General features: G+C 33.7%; 1 protein-coding gene across 1 annotated transcript; it reads left to right on the forward strand.

The window, feature by feature from the left end:
• The first annotated feature begins 1,138 nt into the window (after window positions 1-1,138).
• On the forward strand, window positions 1,139-10,750 carry LOC117908075. The gene is made up of 9 exons (XM_034821738.1): window positions 1,139-1,447; window positions 5,431-5,558; window positions 5,687-5,758; window positions 5,889-6,034; window positions 6,147-6,261; window positions 6,347-6,427; window positions 7,483-7,620; window positions 9,688-9,775; window positions 10,230-10,750. Exons 1-9 carry the CDS (start codon window positions 1,198-1,200, stop codon window positions 10,361-10,363), a joined length of 1,152 nt encoding a protein of 383 aa, XP_034677629.1. The 5' UTR covers window positions 1,139-1,197; the 3' UTR covers window positions 10,364-10,750.
• The last annotated feature ends 1,104 nt before the right edge of the window (window positions 10,751-11,854 follow it).

Consider the following 11,854-nt stretch of genomic DNA (forward strand, 5'->3'; position numbering starts at 1 on the left):
TAAGGTGAAAAAAATGTTTTGATAGTAAAAAAAATGATTTTTATAAAACACGTGTAGTTATCCAAAAATTATTAAGTAGTTTTTTAAAAATTTGATAAGGTTATGGGGTGTCGTAAAACTTAATATTTATTACTTAATAACTTAAGTGAATTTTAAGTTAAAATTGAAGACTTAAACTTATTACTTAATTTTCACTTTAAGGATGTTTGATAAAATTAATTTTAATTAATTTATTTGATATATTTATGCTAATAAAATATAATTGAGGTTATAATTGGGATAAAGGAGATTAAATAATAGTGGAGGTTGTAAAGTAGTAAAGGAGATCGTAGAGGTAATTAAGGCAAATGGAGATAAAAAGATAAAATAAATATTAGATTTAAGAATAAATTAATTATTTTTATGTATTATTTAAATTTATTATTGATTTTAATTCATATTATTAAGTTATTTTATTAAATGTATTTAATTTATTTAATAATTTAAATTAAGTTATTAAGTCACTTTAAGTTATTGGATTGATTTAATAAATACCTCTCGTTTGAGAGAAAATATAAAAATAAAATAAAAAATAAGAAAATAAGAAAATTATAAAAAATAAATATAAATTCAATAAATTATTTTTATTTCAAATAATTTAAAAATATATTAAATTTGAATTATTTTTCATAATATAATAAAATATTAAAAAAATAATTTCCTTAATAGTTTTTTTAATACTTTATAGTATCTTGATTTTTATAAGAAAATACATATTAACAACTCGAATATAACCCATTTCCGAATCAGTACCATGCAAAGTCCAAATCTTAGTCATAACGAAAAATGTGTTGGTTTATAGAATTTGTCTACTTTCCAAACTCAGAGATGGTGTTGAATTCTATTCATCTCCTTTTTTATGATTTAGATGAAATTTGACAAAAAGAAAAGAGTGGGTGTGGCGTCCACGAAGCTTCTCCTTGATCGTAGTTTGAGAAGGCGCGTGACTTTTAGTTGTGTTTGTAATTTAATGATTTTGGCGGATGCTCAATTCTCTGTTTCTATTTTTATTTTTATTTTTATTTTTATTTTTATTTAATTTGTAAGTAAAAATAATTTATTTATTTTTATATATATACACACACACGAAGGATTCTGATTGTCCTCTGTTGTCTGCTTTTTCTTCCAGACAGATCCATCCAATACGAACCATCATCAATGGCTTCCACCCCAAGAAAGCGCCCAAAACCACACTCCAAATCCACGCACTCTCCTTCTTCTTCGCTCAATGCCTTAATGGAACCACCCGAAAACTTCTTCCCCTCCAAGCCCGAGCTCTTCAAGCTTCTTGCCGTAATCGCCATTGCCACCTCCGTCGCCGCCCTCTGCAACTATGTCGTCACCATTCTCAGTCGTCACTCCAAGCCCTTTTGTGATACCAATGCCGATTCTCAGTATCTGCCGTCCGGTAATTCCTCTTCGTTTGGTCCTTGACCGCATTTTTTAGTCAAAAATGCCTTAATGGTGCAGATTAAGCCCTTGCCCATTTGCAAGCTCTAATATTTAGGTGATTGGTTTGTTTCAATTTGTACTGGGAAGGCCACCATGAACTCATGTTATTGAATTTTTTGGCTTTTTTATTTATTTATTATTTAATTATTTGCAAATTTCAATAATCAAGCCATCCAGTATGAGTCAGCTTGCTATGCATTGATAACCTATTCCCTACAGACTTAAGCTTTTGAGGCAAGTGCTACCGGTTACTGGAAGCCTTGGATAGAACCTCTCTACTTATTTATTTCCCATTTTATTAAATCCCATGTGATAACATGCCACTTGTGAGGCAGAGCGGCAAGGTATCAAATATTAGTCAGTTTGTAGCACACCTCTAGTTATACGTCCATTTATCGAATCTGTGTTATTAGGGGAAGCCACATGTGAGGCAGAATGGAGGATTGTGGGAATATTAGTCAGCTTAGTACACATCGCGGGGCCCTTCCTTATAAGTTTAAGCTTTTCTGATAAGTGGGAGTTTAATATTGGCAATTTTGAGAATGGGACAGGAAATTGAGAGAAGGGTATATGGTGTGACGTGTTTTTGAAACCCCTTAACCATTACAAGAGCTTGTACTCGCCTAAGGTTTGGTTTTCTAACAGTTTCTTGAAATGATATTGTTGATTTAAATGCAAATTTTGTTCCAATTTGAAGTTTCCATTACATTGGATGACATGAGTGCAAGATTTAAATTTCTTTGGTAGGAGAAAAACTAGATATAGAATCCTATCCCGAGGTTTTCCCATGTAGCCACCATGATGGTCATGTATAAGGAACACTACCAATATTTAGAATGCTAACCTGATATTGTTATTATTAACTCCAGATGAACTGAGCTTGGTTGACACTTCTTGTTGTGGTGATCTTGTGTGGCAACAAGATTCGGCCGTCTTTGACATTGTCAATGGTAGAGTTGAGGTCACTTGGAAACAGTTGAGGTCACTTGGAAATCTAGCAAGTCTTGCTCATTTTTTTGATTGTTTCCAATTAGTTTGGTAACCAGGCTTTTGAAGTAGCAGAAGGGGGCCATCATGGATGATAACAAATCTGAACCTCTCTAAATAGGCTCTTTGCTCCATTGTATTGTAAGCATGTATAGCTGATTATGTTTATGTGACGACTCCTTTTATTTGGTTGGGTTCCATTGTCTGGGCCCAGGGGTGGGAGGCAGCAACTGATGTGAGCGGGTTTTGGGAGCAGTATATCAAACTTGAGATCAGAAAGATGCAGTTTTGCTTTGAACCAGTAGATTAAACTTGACCTGCCAACCACTTTGAAGCTATTGGATAGGTGTTATTAGACATTACTTAAGGTGATAGTCTAATTCAGAAAACTTGATATGAATCCATAATGACAGATTTGAACCTATCAAATGCATTCAAATCAGTTTGCCTACAGATCTGGCAAGCTCCAACCTATTGAACCTTATTTTATTTTATCTTTTATGTAAAGATTTGTAAAAATCTGGCACAGCCATTATTGTTATTCATGGCTTGCCCTAACAACTTGAACCTGACTATACTCTAAACCTATCCATTTTTTAGATTTACTTCATCTGTTACACTTAGGTCAAGAGAACAGAGTACTTTCTAGTTCATTGCTATCAACTTAAGTGATGTCTACAACTTATGACATGTAACTTGTTTGAAGAAAGTTTACTACTCTATCACCATATTGATTTAACACACAACTACATTAAGATTTGGACACTAAAAGTGCAGAATCAGAAGTGTCTATAACTAATATTAGAAACTAAATATATCTACCTTCTTTGCTAGTAGAACTTCTTCTTCTGTTGCCAATCAATTATGGTGTGCAATGTTTTAAGATGAGAAAGAATAATTCAAAAATTTTGCTTTGATATCTACTTGATAATCCTGTTATCATATTTGTCTCTAGAGTAATAGAATTTATGATTGTTGAACACAGGTCCCTTGAGGTATTGGTATGCATTTTTGCTCTTAATTATCAAATTAGAAGAGTATTGGAAATTTTTATTGCCAATGTGATGCAGCACCAAAGTGGCAGCCATGTCATTATCGAGTAGAAACCAAGATGGCCTAGCTAGTCAACTTGATATATATATTGATTAGTAGCTAGTCAACTTGATATATAAAGTTGTGCCTTCTAAAAAATATTGTGAATTTTAGGATACTTAATTTTATGGAGTGAGATATGTTTTAGAAATATTCTAGCTGCATGGAAGCTTCTGTATTCCATGATTCTGTAATTTTTATAAGTTCTACCTGTGATGAATGAAGAAGTGCAAGAGACCTTTGTAAATTATACAGTTTTTGGTGATTTTCTCTTAATTTTCCTTGTTCTTGGTATTCCTGTGTAAAATCAACAAGATTTGGACCCCTATTGCTGGTATTGGTGCATGAATCAATAGGCTTGCTTTTCTATTTTGCAGCATCAGAATGTTAGGTCCTGGAGGCGACCTACCCTAGATATTATATCTTTTTTCTTATTTTATGTACCAGATTATAACTCAAATCTGATATTGGTATGTGCAAGCGATTTAAGGATTTCTTGGGGATTTCTCATTGCTATGTTTTCACATTGACCCATACTGTAAATTTAAATTTAAACCATGTCTGTGGGTAGGCAATAGATTAAATTATATCTCCAAGATTAGATGATTTGGGTGGACTATCAATGAGAAAGGACAAGGGGTGCTATTTTGTGCTTCTCTGGGAACAACATGTATATTTCCGATGGAATTGTTTGGAGCTTGTTGATAGTTTCAGTTGGCATATTGGTACTGAGCATCATGTTGTACTTTTACTGATGGTATTATGTTCAATACCAAAATGATGGGACTTGGCATTCAATTTTTTACTGTGTATTGTCTCCCTTATTATTTATCTCATTTTTCAGATGAGTACGAAATTTGTTCTATATTTTGTGTTCTATTTGGGCTCCCTTCCTTGAGATTCATCTCATGTTCAATACCTAGATGGCTAGACATAAAACCATGGACCTTGGTGTTCAATTTTTATTTATTTATTTTTAACTTTGTAGCTATTTCTGTCCTTGAGCTTTATTGCATTTTTGGATGAGTGGAGCATGTTCTCCCAGTTCTGTGTTGTGAAGTGATCTTTTGTCAATTTCATGAATTAAAATGTAGAATACAAAAAATAAAAAATGGTCTCCATGTCATTGATTGTACTAGGACTGCCTTTGAAAATTCTGACATGGCAGACCAAGCAATTAAACAATCCTTTATATACATGTTCCTTTAATGGGTTAGGGTGCATTTAGAAGTTAGCTCGTGGTAATTATTTGATTATATTGTTTGGTTGAGTTGTAAATGAGGCGAGGGAGTTGTTTCTTGTGTGTCCCTCTTCTTTTTTGGCCGTAGGCACCTTGTATACATTGTTTATACTTCTACTTGACCTTTGGTAGTGCTTTAAATATAATTGCTTTTACCTATCAAAAAAATTGATTATACTAGGATCAACAAGGTTCTCAAGTAGAATTTTTACTAGAAAAATATAGCTTTGTGGGTCTCAAGGACACATTTATTTTTCAACCATCTTCAAGTAAAGTATATTCTTGTGAAGTGTATGGTTTGTAGAGATATGATGATTATGGCTTGGTGTTCTAAGTATATCCTCTTCTACTTTCCTCTAGAACTGTTCTGAAGTTACCTTTCGCTTTTAGATCCTTAGAACCTCATGCTTTTCTTATACAAGCTCTTTGCAATATTTTTCTGTTTGTTTAACCTGTAAGCATGCTTTTGGATCTCAATTAACTATTTCATCTCCTTCTTTGATCTTCTTTATTTGGTGATGTTGCTAACAGTGGTAAATAACCTTATTGTGTGATTGGTCAGAATATGATGCTTATTACCTGAATGGATGTGGCCTTTTAACCAATGTACATCATTACAGACTTGTGTGAGCCTTGTCCAAGTAATGCAGAATGTTATCAAGGCATGATGGAATGCGTTCGTGGCTATAGAAAGCATGGGAAGTTATGTATAGAAGACAGGGATATTAATGAAACAGCTAAGAAACTTGTGTGTTCTTAACAATCTTATTCATTCTGGTATCCTGACATTTTTAGATGGATTAAAAGCATACTAACTAACCTTTAAACTTTTTATCTATATTTTCTAATATTTAATTGTTGTATAATGCAATGCAGGCAAATAGGATAGAAACTCATGTTTGTGAAGCATATGCTCAATTTTTGTGCGACGGAACAGGTTCAGTTTGGGTCTGTCACCTTTATAACCCTAATACAACTGTCTATGCAAATGTTGTTTGCATATAATACTGAATGCAATAATGTTTGAGTTCACCTGCTGCACTGATAACCATAGTTTAATTCTATATTTGTATTTCAGGTTCAGGAAGATGGGGTGTGGAATGATGTAGATGAACTCAAGATGATGGAGAATTTGGGGTTGGAGAATGCCATTGATATGCACACAAAACAAAGGGCAATGGAAATGATTGATGGATTATTGGAAACAAAGATAAATCATAGAGGGTATGCTGTTATCCATCATCAGCTATATGAAGTATGAAAAACAATGGCCTGTAATTCCATGGTTGGATGTGTTATGATCCTTCTGATTTACATTTCTTTTCTTCCTATGTAGGATCAAGGAGTTAAAGTGTCCAAACTTGCTGGCTGAACACTACAAACCTTTTAGCTGCCGCGTCCAGCAGTGGATCTCCAATCATGCATTAGTCCTCATGCCAATTTGTGGACTGGTATTCCATTCTGAGAGCAAGTCTTTCAAAACTTCTGCCTTAGTATCAAGGTGATAATGGTTGTTGACCATCTTGACTTTTCCAGCTTGTAGGAAGCATATTGTTACTCAGGAGAATCCGTCAAAGAAGGAATCTATCAGCCAGAGCTGAAGAGCTTTACAACCAGGTACAATAGGCCATGTTTACATTCCTTGTGCAGTCCTAATAACAAAATTCTTTGAGTCTCATTTGTTACTTCAGGTTTGGTCCTTGTAGAAGCATGTCACCTCTCATCACATGATGTCCTAGGCATAACCGATGACAATTCAACTTCTTAATCCAAAAGATATTCAATATTTAAAGAAAAAATACAAATTATTTCATACAAATTATTAGAAACTTCTGATTTCAGACATAAAAAGGGACAAAAAAAAATATTAAGAACCATGTTTGTCATAGAAAGGCTTCTCTTGCCATCTCCTATGCAGTAATTCTTATCATCTTGCTTAGGTGGAAGTGGTGATTGGAGCAAGGAAAAGATGAAGAGAATGATAAAATTATAAATATTTTTATTCCTTTAATCATCACTTGCCACCTAAGCTAGGTGGTAGAAGTAGTAGTGAAGGAGGTAGGAAGAATAACAATGCTTGCTTTTCTTGAACAGAGAACCAAAATTAAGACCTGAAACACAAATGAGTGTTCTTTGGGGAAAATTGCAGATTTAAAATTTTAAAATGGGAAGACGTGTTTTTTGGTCACCAAGCTATTAACTTCCTAGAGGTGTCCATTGTATGATGGGTCTACCAAACTCTTTCATCGCCCACTGCTCAAGCTTACGCCTTTTTGGGAGCTTAGACTTCCATATGTGCTGGAATTTATCCAACAATGCCAAGGAAATTTATCTGATCTGTTTTATACTTTTTTCCTCATCAGAAAGTTGTTCTATTTCAAATTTTGAACACTACTTTATTAATTCATGATATATTATGATAGTTAACTATGCCCTTATTCTTATCTAAAAGAAAAAGTGACTGATACTCCCTTGTCTTACCTAAGGGAAAAGAATGGCTGATACTCTCTTGTGTATATAGTTGCTTAAAAATAGGTATCATTGTATGCATTATCTCATCTATGCATAAATGTGTAAGTGTAAAAAAGAACTTATTTCTATATGTTTTATCCATGTATAGATTTTACTGACTTATTTTTAAATCAACAATGAATTTTGTGCAAATTTGATAGATTTGTGACATCCTTGAGGAGAATGCCATGATGACAAAGGGTGGGAATGGTGAAGGCGAACCTTGGGTAGTTGTCTCTTGGTTACGTGATCATCTTCTTTTGCCCAAGGAAAGGAAGGACCCTCTGTTATGGAGAAAGGTATTCTTATATCTATCTGGATCTGTTTCTCTTTAACCAAAGATTGATTATTTTTTTTCTCACTGGTTTACAGTTGGGTATTTTTTATCGTATGAGGCTACACTTTTTCTGTATCTATTGTGTGTATTGAGATAGTTGATTGGAGAGTTTGTGTATATGTTCATGCCAGTTCTGATTTACAAATAACTCTTCTTCAGGAGTGGTCAACAACTAAAATTCCAACTTGTTTTCTCTTGTGTAATGTGGACTCCTATGAGTGCTTCAGTCTCATGCCTCATTACTCTACCAAAAGGCACCTTTTCTCCTTTGCTCGCCTTGATGCAAAGATCTCCAAAAATACTCAAGCGCATGTTGAAAACCCTTGTCTACTCCCAAACCACCCCCTCCTTCATCCCTGCACTCCATAGAAATTGAATATATAATTAGCTACCTAATTTTCATATTGAATACTTCATTTTCATCTGTGACTTTGATCCATCGACAAAAGGGACTAACAAGTGCTGACATTGTAAAAGTTTACACATAGACCCTTGGCCTGGCCTCTTAAGCACCCTCATGCTAGTTACATACCCTCACCACTTTAGGAAATTTCAAGCCAAGGTTACTATAATTACATGGGTTCCTGACAGCTGCTTGAGACAATGCTTAATACTATCAGATGCATGTAAAAACAGAAGCATATGCTCAGGGATGTTGCGAGAGGTATGCCTAAGCACCTTGAAGATGTCCTCAGCCAGCACCCTAAAGCTCGCACTTGCTTAGGGTAGGAACAGGGCCTGGGGAACCCTTGTCTGAGTTCAGCACTACAGACATAAGGAAACACCATCTCATTCTTAGCTAATCAGATGGTTCTACGGGATTAATTTAGTAGTTGGAGTTGGAAAGTCATCAGGGTATTGACTCCCTATGGCTGATTATCACCTTAGTCAATTTAATATAAATGGATAGGTTTGACTCTCTCCCAACACTGGTGTCATTGTCCACATAACTTTACCCAGTGGTTGACCCATTTCTGTAGCTGTTGGTTTGACAAGCAAGCTTGGGCCTGCAGGCCAGGTCCTGTTAGCAACAGAGACTGAAGGTCAAGCCATTGGTTCAAGCCAGCAGCCCAGCTTGCTCACATTAACCAAAAACCCTATAAAAATGACCTAACTAGCTTCATTTTGAGTTAAGAATCCTGCAATCTCACTGCCAAGTTCTCTCATATTAATCGACTCTGCTATCACACTTTGTACACTGCCTTCAAATTATTTCCATTGGCTATCTCCTCCATTTAAAAACATTCTATAAGCACATTAAGAGGAAGGAGCAAATGCTGATATAACTTTGATTAAGAGATTCTGCTCTGACATATATTTTGGAACACATCAAAATGGGTGAAAATTCATATTTAAAAAGTTAAAATTGCCTGGGAATTTATAAATCAAGTTGCATTTGTACAAGTATGAGTTCGAGAATTTGACATAGATATGGAATTTACAATTTGAGTTGTATTCAAGAATTTGAAATTTTGAATTTGTGGACATGGCTATGTTATTCTAGAGCATGATTTCCATTTATTTCAGTTTTAATTAATACAATTGAATTTTATAAATAGGTTTTGGGCTTAATAATGCTGTATGCATGTAGACGTTTTTTGTGAGTGTTAGCATTGTTCATTCTCCAAGGTAGAGTTCAGCCAATGACATGCTAACAAAGAAGAGCAGATCTTTGAAAAATCAAACTAGAAATTCAGGTGCCACTGTAATACAGATTCCCTAAAAAATTGATTGTACAGTATGGGTCATGTCATGCATAGTATCTTTATTTTAAAATAGATTGGCCGGAACCTTGGAGATAGTATGTGAAAACTTTCAATGGAAGCAAGCAACTCACACTCATGGAGTTTTAGAACATAGGTTTGTTCATTATACTACTAGATTAATTATTGGTGTTTTTGTTGAGCTAAAGCTGAATGGTTCAATGGATGCTTGTATATATCATGCTTAGCAATTACTAATTTCATGTCTTGGGACAATCTACAAATGTATATTTCACCCCTATTTTCTTCTTCTTTTTTCTTCAAAGGTTGAGGAGTTGGTTCAGGAAGATTCTCGTCTAGATCGATACCCAAAGCTGGTGAAGGGTGAATCAAAAGTAGTTTGGGAATGGCAAGGTATGAAACAATGTGTATTGCTGTTTTATGTTAATAGAATGCTCCCCTCCAGCTTGATCTCTTGCCTTTTTGTCGTCATTATCATAATGTACAATACATGTAGTGTATTGCAAATGAGGGCCTAAGCAAAAGCTTCTGCCAGTCCTCTATTGGACTCTGTTACTGGGAGACTACTCATTGTTGGAACAAAATGCAGCACAAAGAAAGTAAAGACTCGGTCTTCTTGAATTTCACATGTAAAATAGGCTGGAATGTGACTGTTGGTAGCAAGCATCTTTAAGGTCTTCACAGTGAAATGTGAAATACAAGAAGGATGAAACCTAAAATTAAAATCCCAGTCCATGCTGAGAGATGTTCAACCATTCTCCATGATTCTGAACTCCTTTCTCTGTGCTTATGCATCCACTTTCCATAATTCGAGTCTGACATGGGTATTGTCTCATTTTTTTTGTAGTTGAAGGTTCTTTGAGTTCTTCAAGGTTGAGGAAAAAGATAGAGGCAAGCAAACTGAAGCCCAGTGGAGGCACAAATATAAATTCTGGTGTACAGAGCCCGGCAATGAAAGCTTCTGAGATGGTAAAGTGTTGAACCTTTGTTCCAGGACCAAGCTTTTATGTTGTAAAGCATTGAACACCTCTGGTTCATTGTCCTCCATCTGGAGCCAAACGAAATGTATGAAATGATGTTTATACAAAACCCAAGGCTATGCCATACTATTAGTCTCAACCCTCCTCTCAGCCCCCACGCAGCAAAACAAACATTCAGAGTTTCCCGTCCATAGCTTCATAGTTGTACTGGGATACTGCCTTTAAGTGCATCACTATCCTGGCGGATGTAGGCCATAAAAGAGGGTGTGCCACCACCATGGGTATGTGGGAGCACATCCTTGTTTGGTGGCTGGAGTTGATGTGAAAGCATTCCAAGTACTGGTTGCTATTCTGCTTAATTATATCATTCCAAGTATGGGGGGGTCTATACGTTTGTCCTGTGGTGTGTTAAGTCAATATCACATTTCATCCTGTGGACGGTGGACCTCATTGCATACAAAAATACAAAAATCTTCGTATTGGAGATGGCTAGTCGGTTAGATTCATGGCTCAATTTTTTAGATTTAATTTAAAAAGATAATATCTTTTAAAAACTATTTAAAATATTTAAGATATTAAAAAAAAAATTGTACTTGTTTGGTAATTGTTTTTGAATAATAATAATAATAATAATAATTTTTTAGAATAGTTTTTTAAAATCGGTCTTTGATTTTTGTAGAATAAAAATTTATTTGCAAACTTAAAATGTTTTTAACCTATTTTTAATATTTTTAAATATAATTTTTATATCTAGTATTTTATTTTTAATTACTTTACATGTTTTTATAATTACTTTTTAAAATAAAAATAAAAAAATAAGTGAAAATAATTAAAAGACATTATTTAAAAATATCCTATTTTTTGTTTTAAGAACAAAAAATAAAAAATTGATTTTGATTATTAGACATGTTTTTTGTTCTTGAGAACAAAAAATTATTCTATAAAATAGTTCTTATAAACATATTCTTTCCCTCTTAGATTGTAAATTTTTTTAAAATTTTTTAAGGTTATGAGTTAAAAAAACATTAAAATAATTGTTAAGGATATACGTAAGTTTAGGTTTTTTTTATGTTTTATTTAAGAGTTATTATATTTATTATTATTATTAAATAAAAAATAAAAAATAAAAAATAAAAAATATATCCCATAAGCACTATTTTTTTTTTAAATATCCAAACATGAATTAGTAACTTAACAAAAATATTTCTATTGACAAAAAGTTTCCGGAAGGGTCTAAAAATGGCATCAATCCAGCTCCAATAGAAATAATTGGCATAATCCTTGGATGACGTCAATGTTGCAATTGCTTTTGTTAGGTGAAATTTTATTTGGCCCACCCGTATATTATTATTTGATATTTATTTAAATATCAAATAAAATATTATGATTTAATAATATAATAAAATTAAAATTTAGTAAAAAGTTAGTTTCCTAAATTAAAAGCACTTGGATGGAAGATGTACTTCTAATTTTATAAGAAAATCAGTCATCT

Source organism: Vitis riparia, chromosome 2 (genome assembly GCF_004353265.1).
Source record: "Vitis riparia cultivar Riparia Gloire de Montpellier isolate 1030 chromosome 2, EGFV_Vit.rip_1.0, whole genome shotgun sequence".
NCBI lineage: Eukaryota > Viridiplantae > Streptophyta > Magnoliopsida > Vitales > Vitaceae > Vitis > Vitis riparia.